Source organism: Chelon labrosus (assembly GCF_963514085.1).
Source record: "Chelon labrosus genome assembly, chromosome: 11".
In the NCBI taxonomy this organism is placed as follows: Eukaryota; Metazoa; Chordata; class Actinopteri; order Mugiliformes; family Mugilidae; genus Chelon; species Chelon labrosus.
Genome location: NC_140344.1, coordinates 1,043,057 through 1,066,022, shown reverse-complemented (window position 1 = coordinate 1,066,022; position 22,966 = coordinate 1,043,057). Strand labels below are relative to the sequence as shown.

The 22,966-nt window shown below is 42.7% G+C and overlaps 1 protein-coding gene across 2 annotated transcripts in view; it reads right to left on the bottom strand.

Moving 5' to 3' along the window:
• lrp5 (low density lipoprotein receptor-related protein 5) overlaps positions 1–22,966 on the bottom strand; it is an 84,440-nt gene that overhangs the window by 17,171 nt on the left and 44,303 nt on the right. The window contains exons 8-17 of one of the 2 annotated variants that reach the window (XM_084555423.1): positions 17,369–17,457; positions 17,033–17,251; positions 15,879–15,967; positions 15,478–15,649; positions 9,767–9,983; positions 9,489–9,642; positions 7,659–7,794; positions 7,221–7,465; positions 6,422–6,606; positions 4,216–4,364 (exon numbers count right to left, since the gene is read on the bottom strand). In XM_084555423.1, the coding sequence (XP_084411549.1) occupies positions 4,216–4,364; positions 6,422–6,606; positions 7,221–7,465; positions 7,659–7,794; positions 9,489–9,642; positions 9,767–9,983; positions 15,478–15,649; positions 15,879–15,967; positions 17,033–17,251; positions 17,369–17,457 (1,655 nt within the window). Of the gene's footprint in view, positions 1–4,215; positions 4,365–6,421; positions 6,607–7,220; positions 7,466–7,658; positions 7,795–9,488; positions 9,643–9,766; positions 9,984–15,477; positions 15,650–15,878; positions 15,968–17,032; positions 17,458–22,966 lie in introns of both variants that reach the window. The other variant, XM_084555422.1, reaches the window with a different exon arrangement.

Sequence of the window (22,966 nt, the reverse complement as noted above, 5' to 3'; positions counted from 1 at the left end):
CAGTCTGGTTTGGATCCGCCACCAGGCATGACAGGGACAGACTGCAGAGAACAGTCAGGTCTGCAGAGAGGATCATTGGTACCGACCTTCCCTCCATCCAGGACCTGTACCGGTCATTAAAGCTGATTCTGATTCTGATTCTGAACAGTAAAAGTTAGGGCTGTTGCTAATGACTGTAATGTGTTGGTGCTGAGTGATAAAGTAAATAGATCATTTGGTAACTTATAGGAGCCACGCCCCTCAGGTGGTCAGCCAAACCTAAGGTGTGTGCACGCTGCGTGCGTGGGGGAGGGTCGGGTAAACGAGAGTGGTGGATCATACCACTGGTGGTGGTGGGTCCTCGTTAAAATATTATTTTTAAACCACATACTTTCTTCGATTGTGCTATTTTTGTCATCTTATAGACAAACCAACACTCCAACACTGTTCTTGAGTCGTCTTTGATGGCCGGTCATATATTTTTTTTCCACCGCTACTGAATATTAATTAAAAATGAATGAAAATTAAATGCTTTAGAATATGTCGTTGTTATCATTTTACAAAAATTAAAGTGACGGGTAAAAATGGGTTATGATGGGATTTTTATGACCCTGTGAGTCAAAATGACAGACAACGAAAAAGTCTAGCGAAACCTCTGATCAAGAGTGCCATACAAGACATCAAAGCGATATAAAGAAATAACGGATGCAGTGGCGTATCATTTAGCGAAGGACATGCTCCCGCTCAGCACAGTTGAGAAGACTGGGTAGAATAGGTTAAAAAAACTAATCAATTATGATATCGACTGATATGAAACACTTATATCGTGATACATTTTTCAGCCATAACACCCAGCCCTAGACTCTCCCATCATCAATACAAGATCTTGGTGAAAAATTAATGCAACACTGCATGGAAAGAAATCTTGTGACATTGCAGAAGCTTATCAAAAAAATTAGACAGCGAATGTGTGCTGTAATGGTAAATGGTAAATGGCCTTGCTTTTATATAGCGCTTTTCTACCTATTGGTACTCAAAGCGCTTTACAGTCACAGACACATCTACCCATTCGCTCACACACCAGTGCCACGCACTGGGAGCACCTGGGGGTTCAGTGTCTTGCTCAAGGACACTTCAGCATGTGGCACATTCCAGGGATCGAACCGCTAACCCTGGTTCGTGGACAACCCGCTCTACCTACTGAGCCACAGCCGCCGGCTACGTCTATTGAACCGGCTCAGTTGAGTCCTATCACGTCACAGTCAGATGTTGCTCGTGAACTTGGTGTGTCTCAAAGTGTCATCAGCAGACTTGGATCAAGACACAGAACTACTGGCAGAGTTTGTGACAGACCCAGGAGTGGAGCCCCACGAGTGACAGACCGCAATGATGACTAGTACCTAAGGACCTATGCACTCAGACATCGTCATGCAACTGCCACACAGCTGCAGGCCCGTTTACGAGATGTGAGGGGTACTAGGATTTCCAGACAAACCATTGAATTAATAGCCTACTTTGCATCCACTCCACATACATTTTAGATCAGTGATTCCCAATCTGGGGTACACGTACCCCCAGGGGTACGCAGAGTGACGGGGTACGCAGAGTGACGTAGGGGTAGGGGTGCTTTATCGCAAAAGAGTTGATTCTGAACTCAGCCTGATTACATTTTGAAACTGAAAAAATGGATAACGGGTTGTTTTCTCATAGGGCTGGGCGATTAATTGAATTTCGATTACGATTCTGGCTTCCCTCGATCATGAAAATAAAACAATCGCAATAAAACGATCATTCTGCTGCACGCCGTGTCTTGTGTGGTAAATGCAGCGAACCCTTACATCTCCACCTGTGCGCTCCGCTCCGCCCCCGCCGGAAAAAAAGAAGTGTACTGTAGAAGAAGACGATAGAAGATGGCAGACAGGCAGCCTTTGGTCGGGAAGAAAGGTAAAGCGAATTCTGTGGCGTGGAAACACTTCGGTTTCGAGGAGTCTGACTCGGAACAAACGAAGATATTGTGCAAGATACGTCACGCTACTAAGGTTGCCAACCGTCCCTTGAAAAACGGAGTCATCCCGTATTTACAAACAAAAGTATGTGTCTCGTATTGAGCTGTCACCGGACACACTTTGTCCCGTATTATCGTGAAAATAAAAAATACTGTGTAAAATGTCAATGGATTTGAGGAATAACCAGGTGATTTATATGAACATTTACGGTAAATTTATTCCCAGGCCGTCTCTTTCTCTGTGACCAATGAGCTGACAGCGGAAATTCCGCTCACCTCATTGGTCGAAGTACTGTTGCTTGGGAATCTTGTATTAAAAATAAATTGTTGGAAAAAAAAATTCTCCACGCTGGCCCTGCAAAAGTCTGCGATAGTGTTTATTTTTACATATTTTTTAATTCACTTTAGTAATATATTTTTCTCTTATTTATTTGTATTTTTCTTGTTTTTCACTTATCGTGTTAAAAGAAATACCAGAGTTGAAAGTTCAATAAATGCTTGTTCTCAAATCAATAAATAATTGTCTTTAATAATCGTGATTACAATATCAATCAAAATAATCGTGATTATGATTTTTGCCATAATCAAGCAGCCCTGTTTTCTCATTTTCTGATTCTCCACCTAAACAAAAAATCAAAAGACTGTTTTTCATGTGAGTCAAGTACGTTAATAGCTAGATTGTAGGACAACTGGCTTTGAAGCTATGTATCAGTTTGCTGTTAATGTAGCTAGTGCTAGGTCACCTAAATAAGAAAGACACCGATTCCCTGAAATGTCTCTGATTGGTGGACAGGTGTAAATCTCCTGATGATATACCTACACTCGCTACAGTTATTTCCCCCCCAGAAACAAGCAAATCTCGTTCTTGATTGGGTCTTTAAATTATGTCGTCAACAATTCTGATACTCCTCCTTGAAACGTCACCTTATTGTGGTGGAGGAGTTTGAGGCCACGTCCACACGTACGAAAATGATCTTTTCCCTCTCCATTTTCAATGGCATCGTTTCAAGAATATCTGCGTCCACACGGATCCGTTTCAACAGACTGAAAACGCTACTTCACATTCCAGGCCTATAGGTGGCGCTGTTTCAGTTTCAGAAATTCACCAAAAAACTGAGAGGAAGAGGCGGAGCATGCGCATAAAGCTTGAGCGCTGTTTACAAATTGGCTTTAGAAGAAACCAAACTCAAGGAGAAATGATATTTTGCCATGGTAACCCTAATAGGCTCAATATCTTCTCCAACAGGAACACGAGCATGTAGTCCGCCTACAGCATGTTGTTATGAGACGTGTTTTCGAATTTTTCCACCCTGGGACCCGGTTTCAAAAAAGTGCATTTTGGGGCAATGCGTTTACAGGATTCGTGTGGACGATCGGCCAAAACGATGCAAAACAAATGCGTTTACACCAAAAAGCGTTTCTGTGTGGACGGCCACTGAGTGTCCTAATGACCCTAGGAGCTATGCTGTCTGGGGCAATTTGCCCCTGGTAGGGTCTCCCAAGGCAGACTGGTCTTAGGCAAAGGGCCAGACTAAGAACGGTTCAGAAGACCCTTGATGAGAAAAAAGAACAGGAGTTTGTGTACCCGGCCTGGAGGGTTACCAGGGCCCCACTCTGGAGCCAGGCCTGGGGCTGGGGCTCATGGAGCAGGGAGCGGGAGACCGACAGTCGGGTAGTGAATGCAGTGATTTCTGAAAATTCTCCTGAGCCCGGCCACGTAGGGGACGACGATGTTCTTCCTTCTGTTGCTCTCAAGACATGTGGCTATACCAACTGGGCCTTTGTCAAAGGCTGAAAAAGTTATCCCAGAAAGGACAGAGAGGGGTGTTTTTACCGTACAGTCTGTAGTACGGGTGCACTTGAAATGTTGGAGTGGCTTGCTCGGAGTCGCACTGTACTCGTAGTGAAAAAGAGGTTTACCCACAGCGAATGTCTGTCGAATATCCAACTTAAAACTAACTTCACTGCGGTGAGAAACCACATATGCTCTTAGTCTGTTGCCGCCTACTCGTGGATCCCTGCTTTATCGCGGTCTCACATTATGCAGTATGAAAAATAATAGTTTTTGAACATTTATGAATCGTTTTCAAATCGTCATGTGTCGCATCGCCATGTATCTAATAATCGATGTATCGGCACACCCCTAATTATGAGAACAATGCAAATGAAAAGTTAGAAATTTGGTTATCAAAATGTTGACCCCAAACCCATAGATTAAACTGGTTCCATACCTGCAGCACAACTGTGCGGTTGAGTCCGCTGCGCTTGTCTGCCCGTTCAATACTGCGCAGGTTAAAATCTGTCCAGTAAATAAAATCTCGGTACTGAGTGAGACCGAAGGGGTGAGGGAGGTCGTCTATTATAATCTCCCTCTGAAGACCTGCAGAATATGACAACATTTTAGCACCACATCAAAAATTCCAAACAAACAAAGATCTCGCTATCAATAAATATGTGTATACACATGTAGATTAGGCATGTTTACAATATGCCTGAGAACAGTTAATGGTTAATATCTGTTATAATTACTTTTTGCAAATACATCAGGAATCTAAACAATGATGATGGCTGAAAAGTCCTGAGGCAAGTGGCATTTTCTCAACCTGATGGCCAGTAGTTCTGTATCCGTAGTCCAATTTATTTATTTTAGACATGCTCTGAACTACAGCATGTGGAGTTAACTAAAGAAGCTGGTATTCTACCTGACCTCTAACTGTTCTGTTTCTGTCCACACAAAACAGTGTGGCAACATTAAAATGCTGCATCACTGGGGCACACATTGTCTGCTAACCAGGGCCAAGAGCTCATCCATTGTGTTGGACAGTCAGCAACATTCCCCATAACAGAGGAAAATCTCAAAGATTAATTTAAATCTGTTAAATTACTATCGCCAAATGTGTCTGAACCTAAAGCCCACTGCATTTGACTGGCAAAAGAGTTGACTTTTATTATGAAGTAGTAAATGCAGTGTCTTTGTTTGTAAACTTATCCACTACTGCTATTGTTCAAATAGGTGTCATTATTGGACAGCAGATCAGCATGACATTCTGGAGGCAATAATGGAACTAAAATAGCAACCACAGTGAGCCAAGGGGTGAAGAGCTGCAGGTCACAGGCTGCATTCCTCTAAAGTCTCAGTGAGGTAACCACTTATTTCACTGTGCAGCCTTAAATCAGATGACAGTTCTTCATAGGCTTTTTTAAGCCCTTTTGCACTGACTTGTAGTAAACAACAACAAATAAACTGTTGTTGCATTATTTAACTTCAGCTGTTACGACCAGTGACTAACACGTTATTGAGTGCCCTTGCATCAGTTGCTAAATCTGCAAACAAATGAATGAATATGTCTGTTATTGATGTACTAGTTTGAATTGCATAGCATGGTATTGGCCATGCTTTCAACTTCTTGGCAAATCCTGTATCCTGTATTCCCTGTTCACCCACGACTGTCCTCCTGCATTTGACAGCAATACCATTGTGAAATTTGCATATGACACGACTGTGGTGGGACTGATCACCAGCAGCAACGAAACAGCCTACAGAGCAGAGATACAGAACCTGGTGGACTGGTGCACCAGGAAACAACCTCTCTCTGAACAATGTAAAACCAAAGAGTATGTCATCAACTTCAGAAGATCATAGGTTGAGGACTTCTCTCCAGTCGTCGTCAGTGGTGAGAGAGGGTGTCCAGCATCAGGTTCCTGGGAGCACACATCTCTGACAACCTCACATGGACAATACACACCACTGCACAGGTGAAAAGGGCACAGCAGTGGTTGTTTTCCTGAGGACACTAAAGAAGGCCAGACTACCACAAGACATGCTGGTAACTTTCTTTCTCTACCTGAGAGTGCAAGAGCATCTGCAAGGACCCTACACATCCATCCTACCTGTCTGAACTGCTGCTATCAGGCAGATGTTATAAAGCCCTCCGCACACACACATCCAGACTGAACAACAGTTTCTTCCCAAGAGCTGTGGTTGCTCTAAATCAGCCCAAGAAACTCTCTGCCTGACACACAGCCAAGCCAACACTTTACATTGTAACCATGCTGCTGCTATGTAAATAACCTCTATCTATACTGGATGACAATTTGCACAATACTGTAAATATAACTGTATATTCCATAGCCATATTTTCTATTGTCATAGAAACTGTCATATTTACATTGTTATTCATATTTATACTCATGTATATTACAGTCCGTTCAACTCCATTCCATTTTGACTTAGATTAGACAGATTTTTTTTTCTTTTTACTGTTTATTTTGTATCTTTTGAATACTATGAGCATAGTGTAGCGCTGTAAACAAAATCTTGTTGCTCTGTACAAACGGTGTTCTGCAGTGACAATAAAGGACATTCTATTGTATTGTACTCTATTCTATTCTATTCTATTCTATTCTATTCTAATGAGTGTGTAGATGTATTCAAACCTTGCATGTTGGTGCTTTCAATCATACATGTGTCCAAATCAGTCCAGTAGAGTCGATGGTCAACATAGTCAATAGTCAGTCCATTGGCACGGCCTACTTTATCAACCAAGGTTGTGATGGTGCTGCCATCCATATAGGCTCTGGCTATCCGTGGTCGACCACCCCACTCTGTCCAGTACATGTAGCTGTGGAGAAATAACTGTTTTAGCCTGATACACATAAGCAAAGCATATAAGCATATAAGCGTAAAAGCGAATGTATCTCTATAAAGAGTTTTGATAGTTTCATTAAAAGTGGTTTTATTTAATTGTGGGGGAATATATTTAATTTAAAATTAAAAGAATGAAGATAACCTTTTTTCAATTGTCTTTAATATGGAAATGCCTTGATAATACTGCATCAGATTCCTCCAGGTGAGTTTGTTGACAGCTCTGGGCCATGACATGGGATAGGTGCTTTTAATAAACAGGTTTAATAGCATCAACCCTCTCTTAGCCGACACTAATAGGGGAAAAACAGGTGGGATGCTGGCTGTTCTATCTAAATATCAAAACTCTCATTACCTCATCCAGAGAGGAGAAATGCTCAAGTCAAGTCACCCACTCATAAATAGTAAATAGTACAGGTGTCAAGCAGTGAATAACTTTCACCATTCTGCTCTACATCTGTTCCTAATTGTCCATGTGTCAATCAAAGCTTTATTATACTGTTCAGCATACACTTGTTCGTGCCAGAAGTGGAACATTAAGACCATGTCATATACTTTTTTTGAGCTACTTTCTAAATGCAGTGGCCTTACCCATTGGCTGGGTCCAGTGCTAGTGATCGTGGGTTGTCCAGTGAGCGTGGGTTGTCCAGATCCTTACAGACAAGAACTTGACGATACTGGCCATCCAACTGAGCCACCTCAATGCGGTTAGTGCCTGTGTCTGCCCAGTAGATGTTACGACCCATCCAGTCTACTGCCATGCCTTCTGGGTAGTCCAGTCCAAATTTTATAACATGTTCTATAGAGCTGCCATTCATATAAGCTCTGCTGATTGTCTGACAGACAAGAGAGAGGAGTGACACCAGAGTAAGTAAGAGTAAAACAGAAGGTGAAAGAGTAATTTCCAATTCATTTGGAAGCTATAATTTTAAATCCTTTAAATTCCTAATCACAGTTCAAAATAGGAAATACAAATTTGTTAATTCTGTTTAAATTATTTTTGAAATAAAAGTATGCAGCCCAGGCTACCTTGGCCTGTATGTCCGTCCAGTATATTCTCCTCTCAGAGACATCAAAATCAAGAGCAGAGGCTTCTTTAACTCCTGTCAGAGGAATGGCTACATCGTTGCTGTTGGTACCTAAAGAAATGCTTCTGATGTTGTCCCTGAGGAATAAGCAGCATAAAATAATCTTAAAAAAAGATAAACACATACCAAAATAAATATATGCCACAAAATTACAACCTGAACCAAGTCCAAGTTTAAGCGGTCAACAGTTTGCATGGTTTTTCAGTTCAATTAAATTTCATTGCATTTATATAACACAAATAACAACACAAATTGTCTCAAGACACTTCACAAAACCCAGCCTGAAACCCACCAGAATAAGCACAAAGGCGACAATGGAAAACTCCCTTTTAAAAGGAAGGAACCTTAAAGAAGAACTAATGCATTCTGTAGGAGAAATTTGTTAAAATATCCTTTAAAAAAACGTAAGAATGGCAATTTTCCATATTCATGACGAAGCACCAGACTTTGAGGGAGTGCCAAAACCATATTGTGTAACATTTGTAGAAGTTTTTGAAATCTTTTGATCACAAAGTTCGACTGAGTAGACTGACTAAAATTTAAACAGACTGGAACAAATCTGCAGGACATGTTTGTTAAAATACATCTCCTGAAAATGGACAAAATGACCTCCAAAATTTTGCCCCAGTTTATTTTAAAGTTTAAAAGACAACCAAAGACAACTTTTTTGTACGTCTTTAAGTGCTACCAAGTTCCTATTGCATGTGTTAGCACATTACGGATTGACAAAACCTATTCACAACTACACATTATCAAGGGCTAATTTTGATCACATTTGAGATCGATCTGGTCAATCACAGAGGAAACCATAAAATGTAAACGTGGCATTTTGTGTTACGTGTTAACACGTGTTGTGTTAAGTTGGACTAAGTATGCGATTTCGCCAACTTACTGATTTTAAGCAAGCTCTAAAGTTTGAGGTGGCATAACATCCAAGCCATGTGATGAAAATATTGGCAGTTGTGGCTCAGTAAGTTGAGAGTGGTTTGTCCATAAACCAGAGAGTCAGTGGTTCAATAGTAGATCGATTGGATAAGGCAATTTGAGTTACAACTTTACAGCTTTCTTTTTAATATTTGAATTTGCTGCGTTACTGCATAAGCTTTTAGTGAAACGTCACAACATTACAAACTTTGCATTGCAAATGTCTTTAGATGAAACTGGTCAAATTTAAAGTAGCTGTCACTAATTCTCCATAGATAGATAGATATTCTAAACATTTATGGAGAAGGAGATGGAGATGGAGAGAGCAGTGGCAAAATGGAGAAGGATCTACAGGTCAGCCCTGCGTAGATTCATGAAAAAGAAAGAGGAAAGTAAAAGCAGTCGCTCCCAGTCACTTTATTCTCCCTAGAGAACTGAAGCGTTTTTTTCCCGGTTAGCCTCACTGATTAGTGGTTTTCTTAAGGCTACACAGCTGTTCAGTCCCAATCCCTTGAGTTCCCTTCGCATTGTACGTGTGGAAATACTCTTACTTTCATTATTAAAGATAGCCCTGAGTTGTTTTTTTTGTTTTTTCAGTGTTCCCCAGAGTCAAGATACCAACCAGACTGAATCAAAAAGGCAAAAAGAATGTCTCGGGACATAAATCAATACTATAGGTCTGTACAGAGGTAGGTGCCTCTCCTAGGAACCAAGTAGTGGTAGTCGAGATGGTAGGGTCATTCAGGCCATACTGTATCTTTATACAGTATGTGATACATAAATACAGTATTTGAAAGTAGCAAATAAAAGTAATACTAGAACATTTGCCAGGTCCAGGTAAGTGTACCTATTGGTGAAGAGCAGGAAAGCCTCAGGTACTACACAGGTCTGGAGGTCTGAGAGTAGCTCCATCCCCATGGGACAAGCACAACTGACAGCTTGCTGACGCCAGAAACACAGATGGCTGCATCTGCCATTATCCATCGCACAGCCATTTGTACCTGGGCACAGATTGAAGGAGGGAAAGTATTAACACAGATTTCATACAACATTTGACATATTTTTGATTAAGCAGTGCATGTTCTACTGCAGTTTAAAGTTAACATGAAAAGACTATTCCCTTACCATAAGTTTCTGTTACTTTGGTGGCCTTGAGCCCCATTAAATCTGGCAGCTGATCAATGATGATCTCACGTACAGCTGTGGCTTTGTGCACCCTTTCAATGCTGCGTCTCTGCCAGTCAGTCCAGTAGATGTAATCACCCAGCAGAGTAAAACCAAAGATATGTGGCAGCTTGTCATCCAGCAGAGTCCGCCTGTTACTGCCATCCACACTGATTACCTGAGACAAAGGGAGAAAAATTGACTGGAATTTTTTTTCAGTTTTTCCAAGGGTAAAGGAGGGGTACATTCCTACATAGGTGGGTAAAGCGGCTGTGAATATGGTGGGGAAGAGAAGCAGAAAGCAGGGGTGCCCACAGGGCATCATAAGTTAAAATGTGAGGAAAGAACGGTGACAACCCAAATTGTGCATCTAAGCTTGGCAGTGGCATGTAAGTCCACAAAGGCATATCATAAGGCAGGGGTGTCAAACTCATTTTAGTCTGGGGGCCACATTCATCGCAATTTGATCTCAAGCAGGCCGGACCATAATAACAGCATAACTTTGTTTTATTGGAAAGAAGTATAAGTACTTTATGGAAATGTTTACATTTAATAAACTATATTTTTAAAAACATTTTAATAACAGCCTGAAATTTCTTGAGAAGAGTAAGTGCAATTTCAACAATTTTATGCCAGACATCTGGAAATGAAAAATATAGCATTTCACTATGTAGGTATCTAGCTTTCGCTGCTACATCACTGACCTCTAGACTACGAGTAAAAACTGTATAAATATGGACAACGTCTCCCCACTTCTTCGCATTAGCCAAATTGCATAGTCTGTAAATAAAAGATGAATAAATTGGGTTTTTACTTTTATTTTTATTATTATATTTTATTGTTCTATTTGTATTATATTTGTATCGTTACATTTTTATTCTTATACAGACCGAAGGTAATTTTATTTATTGTATTTTACCACTTTTGTTTTCACAAATTTTACAGCATTTTATGCTGCCTAAGACTGACGTTTGCAATAAAGACTGGGGGAAAAAACTGTCGGGATTGGATTGTGATATATTGTAGACCTGACTGTAGTTTAAAATGAGTTTAAATTTGACGTAGAAAAGACGTCTATGAAGACCACATTTGGACTACAATTGGCTCCTATGCGGAGGTAGTGTGGACGTCATTAATGGACATTCACTCGACGTCGGAAAAATACGTCGTCTGGAGTAACCGTCTGCACCTTCAGGGGACCAAACTTAGAGTGCAAAAACGACGTTGAAAAGACGTTCTTTCAACATGTCTTTGCGCAGTGGGAACCCTCCGTGACGTCACCCGTTGGCTTCTGAACAACTGGAATGAACCTCGGGCATGACAGCTAATCAAAACATTGGCATGTGGATAGAGTGTTGGTGGGTGCTGAGGTGGGCCGAATGGCGTGTGGACATGCCCACTCAACTCACCACGATCTGCACATTGATCGAATGAAAATACTTCCTGCTGACATTTACAAATTCATCTTGTGATGGCGCTTTTATAGCAATGTGTGTGCAGTCGATAGCTCTAAATAATGCTTTAATGTTGACATGTTCAGATGCATTATATGGGAATTTGATATACCTCACTGACATGCAGATAATTCCGTCCCACAGGGCTGGCATGGCTCTGCTCAGGGTAGACTGGCACAGTCCCGATCGGTTGGACTAATTGTTTTCACATTTATGACAGTTTCCCAGGATCACCTCTAAGTGTCGCCAAAGGATCAACAGCTGCAGAAGCCAGCGTACGCCAGCCATGACATTGGCATGAGGCATGTACAAGTTCGGGTTATTTCACTCTTGATACATCTGAACTTTTCCGTGAACGAGTACATACAGAACATTTTTGTGAGCACGCACCCTTCGTATATGAGGCCCCTGGTCATTAAGTATATTCAGGTAGTCAGCTGACATCTTTCTTTGGGCACATAATGTTGCTGAACCTAGACCTGAGCAACTGCAGCAACCCCAGATCGTAGCACTGACCCCACAATAGGCACTAGGCACGATGGGTGCATCACTTCATCTGCCTCTCTTCTTACCCTGATGCAGTAGTTTGCCACTATCTTTTCAGTTTTTAATAATGCGTTGGACAGTTTTTATCCCAGTTTTAGTAGTTTTTGCAATCTCATTAGATGCTTTCTCTGCTTGATGCATGCCAATTATTTGACCCTTCTTAAACAGACGAAAATCTCTTCCACAACCATGGGATGTGTCTTTCGACATAGTTGTTTCAGAAATGAGAAGTTACTCATTACATCAGTTGGGGTTAAATAACTTGTTGCCAGATGAAAGATAATCACCCATGCAGTAATCATCCAATTGGAGGCTCGTACCTATTTGCTTAGTTAAATCCAGATGGCGACTTTTTTTTTTTGGTCAGGCAGTGTATACATATATCTTAAATATATATATAATAATATAATGGGGCCATGCCCCCAATTATGCAGAACTTAAAATTAAAGGAATGAGTTATAAAAAAAATCACCCCTCGTACAGTTGTCATGAACAGTGAAATACGCTATTGAAACCAAAACTATTAGAGACAGCAGATGGACAAATAATGTCTATGTTTATTTGCATACAGAATGATTTATGTAGCGCTTTTCTATTTTCTATTAGTATTTAAAGCACTTTACAGTCACAGTGTCACAAGTACCCATTCACACAAGGACACACACTTAAAGATTCGGGTTTGAATCGGAAATATTTTTGCACATTTCAAACTGTGTTGTTCTTGCTTTGCATTTCCTATTGAAAGGAATTTCCTATTGCTTTTCCCGAAAGTGTCTCAAACAACAAATGGAAAAAATCTGGAGTTGTCGTTACTTATAGGTTATCTTAGTGGCCCGGTCCGCTTGAGATCAAATTGGGATATATGTGGACCCTAAACTAAAATGAGTTTGACACCCCTGCCCTAGACCCTCAGCACACCGAACTCTCACCTGCTCTGTACTGAATTTAACCTAACATAGAACACGGCTCGGACAACTCACATAGCATGTGAAGCTATTTGTGCTGTTTGATGAATAAAAATTTAAGTTACCACCACATTTTAAAACCAGATGTTTATGTTCTGGATTTTTTAGACCATGGAGATTTACAGTTATGTAAACTGAGTTGGTCAAAACCCGGAGTTAACAGAATACTCAATGATAGTGGTATCTGAGCATGTTCCATTGCTACTCCACCTTTTGTTTACACTCATACAAAAAACAGAGGGTCTGGTCGATGGCTGAACCTCAGATTGAGGAGGAACAATGCGGTTTTCGCTTCGGACATGGAACCATGGACCAGTTCTTTACCCTCGCTAGGGTGCTAGAGGGGAAATGGGAATTTGCCCAACCAGTCCACATGTGCTTTGTGCATCTAAAGAAGACTTACGACCGTGTCCCCAGAGGCATCCTGTGGGGGGTGTGCCGGGAATATGGGATGGATGGCCCCTTACCAAGGGCCATTCAGTCCCTGTACCAAAGGAGTGTGAGCTTGGTCCGTGTAGCCGGTAGTAAGGGTGAGGGAGGGTGTCGGCTTCGGTGATCGGAGGATCTTGTCACTGCTTTTTGCGGATGAGTTTGCAGCCGAGTGTGAAACAGCTGGGATGAAGATCAGCACCTCCAAGTCTGAGGCCGTGGTCCTCAGTCAGAAAAGGGTAGATTGCTCACTCCGAGTCGGGGAGGAGGTCCTGCCTCAAGTGGAGGAGTTTAAGTATCTCGGGGTCTTGTTCACAAGTGAGGGTAGGAGGGAGCGGGAGATCGACAGGTGGATTGAGCGGCATCTGCAGTGATGCAGATGCTTAATCAGTCAGTCGTGGTGAAGAGAGAGCTAAGCCGAAAGGCGAAGCTCTCAATTTACCGGTCGATCTACGTTCCAAACCTCACCTATGGTCATGAACTTTGGGTAATGACCGAAAGAATGAGATTGCGAATTCAAGCAGTTGAAATGAGTTTCCCTCACAGGGTGGTGCTCAGCCTTAGAGATAGGGTAAGGATCTCGGACATACGGGAAGAGCTCAGAGTAGAACCGCTGGTCCTCCACGACAGGAGGAGTCAGTTGAGGTGGCTAGGGAATCTGGTAAAGATGCCTCCCGGACGCCTGTCCCACCAGAGGGAGACCTCTGGGCCGACCCAGGACACAATGGAGGTATGATATCTCTTGTCTGGCCTGGGAATGGCTGGGGGTTCCTCTGAAGGAGCTGGTTGAAGTGGCTGGGGAGAGGGCTGTCTGGGCTCCCCTGCTGAAGCTGCTGCCCCCGCGACCCGGACCCGGATAAAGGAGAAGATGAAGAAGAAGGGTCTTAATTTGTTTTCGTCGCTGAAAGTAGAGCAGACCGTTTCAAGGTCGGCCATTCGCCGGCTAAACTGCTCCGAGGCAAGCGTGAGAGATGAGATACGTTGGCCCTTATTTGGTCCATCTTTGAGTCTAGCAGGGCGAATGATGTTTTCGGTAGTTAATGCCTTGTTGTGCCACTCGAGTAATGCGCTAATGGGTTCCATTATGCTAGCACTACTTTATCGCTCAATTTGACGGCTTTCATGGGCATTTTGAGAGGAAAGATGTGCTTTTTTGGTTATAACCAGAAAATGGAAGTATACAAAGAAGAAGGAGACAGTTTTGTTGAAAAAAATGAGGGCTGAATTGAAAAGTTAACTTTAACCGGAGCACTTGCACCACATGACTACTCCATTACCGGCTAACCAGAAGTGTATAAATAGTTTTTAACATAGCACAATAATCAGGGGCTTATGCAGTAGAATCTTTCTGGGTTCAGTGGGCTAGATTAGAGAACACCCACTATTTACATTCAAGTTTATATGTGTAGAACACACCATGTGTATTTTAAGTGTAATGATGGCCGCTGAATGGGGCTGACTTCCTAGCAAAACATCAAAATTTGCCTCATTGCCTCAGCAACAGCGTGGAATAGAAATTTACAATTGAAAAGGTCCATTTTCAAAGTCTGGACATGTTCTACAACAGATCAGATCGGACCAATACAGTCGATACCAAATCACAACAGTTAAGAATGCAACATGACTGATCACATTGAAAAGACCAGTCACAACACAACAGTGTCTAACTCTGTCCAGCTGCAACACCACATTTTGTAGGATCACTATTAAAACACACTGAAAAAGAAAACTTAAGCATACAATATACATCGTATTTGAAGGGACATTGGCCTTGACATGTCTGGTGCAATTCCAGCCATATGTTGATCACTCCTGTCTCTGCTCCCCTGCCGATCAGAGTTTCCTGATCATACTCCTTTGTCTAACCTCCCCGTCTCCTCTCCCCTGCTGATCAGAGCCTTGATCATACTAACCGAGTGTCACTCCTTTGTCTGTTTGTTCTGACCATGTCTGGGAGCCACTCCTGCAACCCTACTGAGTTCACTCTCCTGTGTAAAGTTGCCCTCGACTGACCAATATACATTCACTATACGACCTATTCAGGAACTGTCTGCAACCACACCTGGGGACAGGGTATATCTGTGCTCTGGCCCTGCATTCTGGGTCAGTCTCCGGTCTCAGACCCACTCTGTGTCGGTAGGCTCACCATGACCTGGAACTCCAATAAACTTGCACCACTTCAGCAAACTTGGAACTAGACTTGGATTGTTTTTTTCTTCAACAACACATACATGCAAACACATGTAATTTCTCCACATTCCACCTGCATTAGATGTACCTCAATCTTGTCAGTTTTAGCATCTCCCCAGTATAGTCGTCCTGCTGCATGATCCAAGGCCAGACCATTGGGCCAGCCAAGAGAGTTGTTGAGTAGGACCATTCGGTCTGTTCCATCCAGGTTGGCCCGCTCAATTTTGGGATGCTCACCCCAGTCAGTCCAATACATGTAACTTAGAGAAACAAAGGCAATTAATTATTCATTTTTATTATTGTTACCAAGCCAAAGTCCTATTTTAATGTCATTCATATTTTGGGATTTATCATCTTTTTTGTTTTTTTAAAATATATATTATTTTCTGTTTCTGTTTTCATAAAAATACATGACCTTAATGTCCGAAATGGTGGCCATGGCCCTGCTGGGATATCCAATTAAAATATGTTCATAAACACACCACCTACCCATTAACAGGGTCCAGAACAATGGCTCTTGGCTCTTCCAGGCTCTCAGAAATCAAAATTTTCCGAGAGGTTCCATTTAGTCTGGTAACCTGTAAAAACATTCCAATATTAAAATGTAAGACAACACTGTCTATATACACTGATCAGCCATAACATCAGGCCTGTTCAGACCTCACATTAAAGGGGAACTGTTTTTTTACAACCTGGACCTTATTTCTAGCATAAAACACGATCGTTTAGGTAGATTTAGAGACCCCGGATGATGTCTTCTGACCTGGACGATGCACCTGCGACAGTCAGCTTGTTTACCTGTAATTTGCTACTGCTATTTTTTTGCAACATGGCTGAATATTTTTCCGATTCTGAAGTTGTGGGCAAACCATAGCCAACCATCATCCGGGTCTGTAGGTCAATCTAAGATTCACAAGATTCACATTTCTTTGGTTGTCTTATTAGTAATCACATCCAAGCTGATGTGTTCTCTGTTCAGTTGCATAGAATAATCACTGACTTGACTGCACTGAGTGCATTACATTCACATTAAACAATATGAAGTTACATTGTTGCACTGGTGGTAGGGAGGGAGGTTCACACTGCAGATTTGACTAATTTATACAGATACAAACACTCAAAAATACTGACCACTTTCTCATGGGGTGATCCTAGATTTTCTAGATTTTACTGTGAACATGCCCATTCAGCCATCAGCACGATATGGCACATCCCTCACAAAAACGTATTTATATAATGGTAGTTATATTTCACAGTTTTAAGAAGATAAACCCTGAAATTACTCACACATATTCTTCAGTATTGGCTAGTATTATTATCATTTCCACAATTGGAAATAAGTTGACGTGAAAGCTGTAAAACATGGCACACTGCACTTGATTCTTAATGTTCTAAATGTCGAACTTAAATTGAAGTGGTTGTTAATTTTACAACAAATGAGGTGCTCAGATGCTGCATGCACACCATTGCACACATCATTTTTTCTTATTTCTTTAATGTCATTAATTATGCATGCCGATTCAAAAATGTTGGAAACACATATAACGACTGGTCTGGTTTATTATTCCATATATCAGATATTAGTATTGGTACAGAGACTAAGGGGATGTATGTCAGGCCCTTAAGCCAAGTCTGAGATTTACCTCAATTCGGTCAGTTCCAGTGTCGGTCCAGTACAGGTTTCTGGCCACCCAATCCACAGCAATGCCATCTGGGTGGTTGATCTCAGTGGTAACCAGCATCATGGCATTGCTGCCATCAATGTGGGATCGTCGGATAGCCCGAACCTCATCATCTGTCCAATAGACATAGCCTTCCACTGGGTCATAGTCTATAGCTATAGCATGGCGAATGTCATCAACCTGCAAGAGTAGAGGAACAGCAATAAACACTTGAGACCTCCTAACCATAATAACAAAGGACTGATAAGTTTGTTTGTGTGCGTGTGTGCGTGTGTGGGTGCGTGTGTGCGTGTTTACCTGCAATACTATGTCAGTGAAGTCTGGCAGGTCCAAGGAGATTCTCCTCAGGTCTGTCCTACGTGCCAGCAACAAAACCTCCTCTGCTCCTGAACAGGCCATATGAGTTTTATTAATTGTTGATTCATGATGATTTGCAGCCCTAAAATTTTGACTGAAGCTACTGTCCAGTAATAAAGGCAAATTAAGTAATTGAGGAAATATGTAACTCCACATGGCTACTTTTTTGATACAGCATCATGATCAAACATGATCAAATTAACCACATGTCAATACGTTTTTCTGAATTAAACACAGCCTACTCATATTAAATAATTTAAGTAATTTAATTCTGGTTTAAATTTATTAATTATTTAGTTTGTAAACTGTTACAAGGAAATATTTCAAAATATTTTGAAAGGCTCTTATTAATAATGAACAAAAGTCATGGACTTTCCTTTTTTCTGAATGAATGAGACAAAACTCTGTTTATACTGGTGCTCGCACCCTTATTGAGTTGGTGGTCCTTTATGTGACAAGCGGCCCAGACCATCTAAAAATGTGTACTGAGTGATGGGATCTCAAATCCTGGGTGTGTTCACACTTGTTGCTTACATGTTGCTTATATGTAAGAAATTATTGTTCATAAGTTTAAATTATTTATTCTCACTTTTCTAAAACACTTTTCTTAGACACACACAGGATCCAGTCCTGGTGAGACACCGGAGGTGCCAATCCGGGAGGCGCCCTACAGAGACCAGAACCTCCAACTGATAAGCTCCCCAGCTCCCAGCAAAGTAGTTCAGCAGCAGCGTATCAAGTGGCCTCCCACTAGCCAGCACAGAGTGTGGAACCAGTTCGATGAGGATGCAGCCAGAATCATCGAATCAACAGCAAAAAGGGATGTTGACAGATGGATTCAGACCATGACTACCATCATTGTCACTTTCGGGGCAAAGAGGTTCGGTGTGGAAAAGGGCAAGTCCATCAGACCCAACTACACCAGGAACCGAAGGGCAGAGAAATTCCACCAACTGTGGCAAAATCTTTGGACTCTCGCAAAACAGTACAAGGCAGCAACTGAGGAGACGAAACCACCACAAAGTGTACAAGTGCTGCCCAGAGCTCCTTAGAATCCTCTGGAAGATCCTGCGAGTGGTTTGGCGCAGAGGAGCTGTAGTCGACCAGTGTAGGCAGGCGGAGGTGGTCTGGATACCCAAGGAAGAGAATTCCACCAAGCTGAGGCAGTTATCCATCTCGGTTCTCAGCGTCAAGGGGAAGATCTTGTTCAGCATCCTATCCAGAAGTCTGGCATCCAGAAAGGCGGCATCTCTGATGCATCAGTGTGCCTAAAACATAGTGGAGTAGTTACCCAGCTGATCAGGGAGGCGCAGGAGGGAATAGGTGATCTGGTCGTGCTTTGGCTTGACCTGGCCAATACATATGGCTCCATATCCCACAAGCTGGTGTAGACCACCCTTGAACGACTCCATGTACTGAGAAAGATCAAGGACCTCATTCTGAACTACAACTTCAGGCTCAAAGTCACTTCTGGGAGTGTAACATCAGATTGGCATCGGCTTGAGAAGGGGATTATAACTGGGTGCTCTATCTCAATTAGCCTTTTCGCCCTTGCCATGAACATGATGGTCAAGTCAACTGAAACGGAATGTGGAAACCCTCTTTCCAAGAATGGCATTGGGCAGCCCGCCATCAGAGTCTTTAAGGATGATCTCACTGTCACCACAACATTGGTGCCTGGAGGGCGATGGATACTCCAGGGCCTGGAAAAGCTCATCTCCTGGATAAGAATGAGCTTTTCAACCAGCTAAAGCCCGGGCCATGGTGCTGAAGAAGGGCAAAGTGACGAACAAGTTTTGCTTCTTTATGGATGGCACAGCGATCCTATCTATCACAGAGAAACCGGTCAAGTACCTGGGCAAGGTCTTCGACTGTAGTCTCAGGGACACAGCAGCTATCCAAACTACCATCAAGGAGCTTGAGACATGGCTATCGGCGGAAGACAAGTCTGGCTTACCTGGGAGATTTAAGGTCTGGATTTACCAGCATGGCGTACTGGGGTACTCTGGCCTCTGATGGTGTACGAGGTCGCCCTCTCGACAGTAGAAATCCTGGAGAGGAAAATCAGCAGCTTCCTCCGCAGATGACTAGGTCTGCCTCAAAGCCTCTGCAGCACAGCACTGTACGGGAAGACCAACAAACTCCAACTCCCTTTCAGCAGCCTTGACGAGGAGTTCAGGGTCTCTCGGTCGAGAGAGGCTTTGCTCTATTGGGACTCCAAGGACTCAAAAGTGGCATCAGCCTGATGGTAGCAGAGTCCCGACTGAGGCACGGGGCCTTGGTGGGCACAGTGGCAACGTGGTGTACAGGGTTAGGAGCTTCCCCTCAGCCTTGTTACAAGAAGGCACATGGAAAGCACAAACGCCAGCTAGTCCAGAAGGAGGTGCCACCCAAATCATTGGCTGACTCAATAGAGCATTGCTGCACTGTTGTCTACAGCAGGCCTATTCAATTAGCGGCCTGTGGGACACATGCAGCTCAGAACCAACCCCTAAGTGGCCTAGCCTGTGATCCAGCCCACTGGAATTGAAGAGATGCAAAGGGAAACTCGCAAGATTTCAGAAATTCCTACGGTGTTTCAGACTGTGAATGCAACAGTCGTTGTTTTGAAGCGTGGCTAGCAGTGCTGACAGGAGTAGTGCTAAGATACAGAGTCTAAAACATGTCCTTTTCAACTCTGACGAGTAGCAGATGTGTGGTTTAGATTTAATTATGTCTGACAGTTCATTTTTTAACATATCTTCATCCCAGCTGCAAATTTCAGATACTAGTGCAGTGCCCGTCGGAAGTATATATTCCTATAGTGGGACAGGGTTCCCACTCCTAACCTGAAATTATTTTCCAGGACTTTTCCAGGACATTTTCAGCTGCTACAGAGACAAGTTATCATGTCATACACTAATACATTCCCCTGTCCCGGTCATTCTTTGGAATGATACTAGCGACACTGGCACTTTTCAACTTACTGTAGTCCCGAGTTTTGTCTCTAGGCGCGCGGTCTGAAAAGTCGCTAAAGCCAGAAATTCTCTGCTAAAGCTAGCGACAAAATCAAATTTGATTTGCTGGTAGTGTCACGTGGGGCGCTGCACTGGCTAGAAGCAGAGAAGCTCTGTGCCGTATGTTGCCCAGAAGACATGCATGCGCATAACTTTTAACCCGTTTACATTCGCTCAGAAGGCAGGGGGAGGATAAATAATTTTCCAGGATAACTTAATAATTTCTAGGACATTTGACCTTTTTTTTCATTTTCCATATGTTTTCCATGACTGGAAAACTGGTCAATCATTTTCCAGGTTTTCCAGGTTTTCCAGGACGCGTGGGAACCCTGTGGGAGCCTACAGGTGCTGTATGAGGATTAGTGGAAATATTAGAGCGGAGAAAACCTATTTTACCGATATATTTTACATTTCTTATCCAAACAACGTCAAACTTAGCAGTGCACATCTTCGTGCCCGTAGCGAGACACCTGCCCAGTTTCAAATCAATCGGGCCAACGGTTCGCGAGATATGCGTGCCACAGACACACACACACACACACACACACACACACACACATAGACGCTTTTTGATTTATAGATGGATGGCGGACTACATGCTAGTTTCCCTGCCGGAGAAGATATTGAGCCTATTAGGGTTACCAGGGCAAAATATCATTTCTCCTTGAGTTTGGTTTCTTCTAAAGCCGATTTGTAAACAGTGCTCAAGATTTGTGCGCATGCTCCGCCTCTTCCTCTCATAACATAATGTCCCATACCGTATCAGTCTCAGAAGATGATTGGGGATGAAGAACGTTTTTTGAGGAGTATCGGGATGTAGAGGACATTTTTAAAAGGCGCGGGTTATGTGAGCAGCGCTGTGTGTGGTGTCTGTCTCTAGGCAACAGTGACAGGGGGAGTGGCTACAGTCAGACGGAGCAGAAGAACGGTAAATGAGTAAATGCTTGTTTTAACGATATCTTTAGTGTTTATGGTCCAAAAACCACGAAACTTTGCACTGCACTCCGGCGAACCGAAGATACATAGCAAATTTGAGGTGGATCGGATAAGTGGTTCGAGAGCTATGCGTGGAACAGACAAACAAACCAACAGAGTGACACACAGACAGACGCTCCTTGCATTATTAGATAGATGACCAGAAACAAATGTCATTGCTACAACTACGCAGATTTTATTTTTATGCACTTTAAAATATGCCTGTGTAAGTTGTAACCAAAACTATCATTTACAGAATTTAATTTAATTTTTTATTTTCTATTTATTTTTATTTAAGTGAAAAAATCTTTGTACTACCTCAGCTTCTGTTCAATTACAGCTCTGTCATTGTGTTTTATGCACTTTTTGATGTACCTTTGAATAAAAAGTTTGTTATCACATTGATTTGTACTGGTTTGAAATTTGTCATTACCAGCTGTTTACTGGGCACCTAACATGTCTGGCCTGGCTACATTTCTTGATTTTAAAATATGGCTCAACTGAAATTGTAATTGTATAGCCCTGGTCTACAGTATCTAAGTGATTGGTTGCCATGCTTCATTCTAATTTAATATATACACATAACACAGCATAACAGATAGAACTAGATGATCACAAGCGATCATAAAGGGGTCCATGCCGTCGTCCCCGAGCGGGATGCAGAGGCATAAGTCACCAGTAGCGACCCCTATAGACCGTATTGCACGAAACTTGGTGGGCTTGTAAGGAGTCATCCACAGATAATTGTTGTCAAATTTCAAGCAGTTTACTCTGGTGGTTTGTGAGATATAAACATGTAGTCGCTGTAGTGCCCCCACGGCCTGAATTTTACGAAACTTGGCATGATTGTATGCAAGCATATTATAATGACGGTTGCTAAGTATCATAAGGATTGGGTGAATACTTCCAAAGTTAAAGGCCTTAAAGTCATATAAAATATTTACGTGTCATGTGTAGCGCCCCCTGTAGATGTAATGTCACGCAACTTGATGGGCGTCTACGCAATATTGTACAGATTGTGTATGGCAAGTTGCATGAAGTTAGCTACTGCAATTTTTGAGATATTGAAATGTTGCTCATGTAGCGCCCCCTAGAGACCAAGGGTCACAAAAGTTGGGGTGCTTGTACAGAATCATATTATTATCAATGATATGAAGTTTGATTAAGTTTGGGTATATACTTCATAAAATACCGTAAATCCTCTAATATTGGCCTGTATTCCATTAGCGGCCGGGTCTCCAACATTGGCCGGTCTCGCTGTCAGCGGAGGTAAATAAAGGCCGGTCTCTAATAGTGGCCGGGGCTATTATTAGAACCATCTCGGCGGGTCAGGATTTCGGCGGCACGGTGTGGGAGGATCCTCTCAGTGGGACCTCTCCCCGGCGTCGGCCGGCCCCCGCCAGGCGCATTTCCTCCGTGGCGGTGCGCCGTGACCGGCTCTGGGTCGGTGGCTCGCCGGCTCCGGCCGCGAGCTTTACGGCGACCCCCCGCATCTCACCTCGCCGCTTCCCTGGGGTCGTGGAATCAGTGCTCACTGCGCCCTCTCTAACTGCGAGGAGGGATGGGG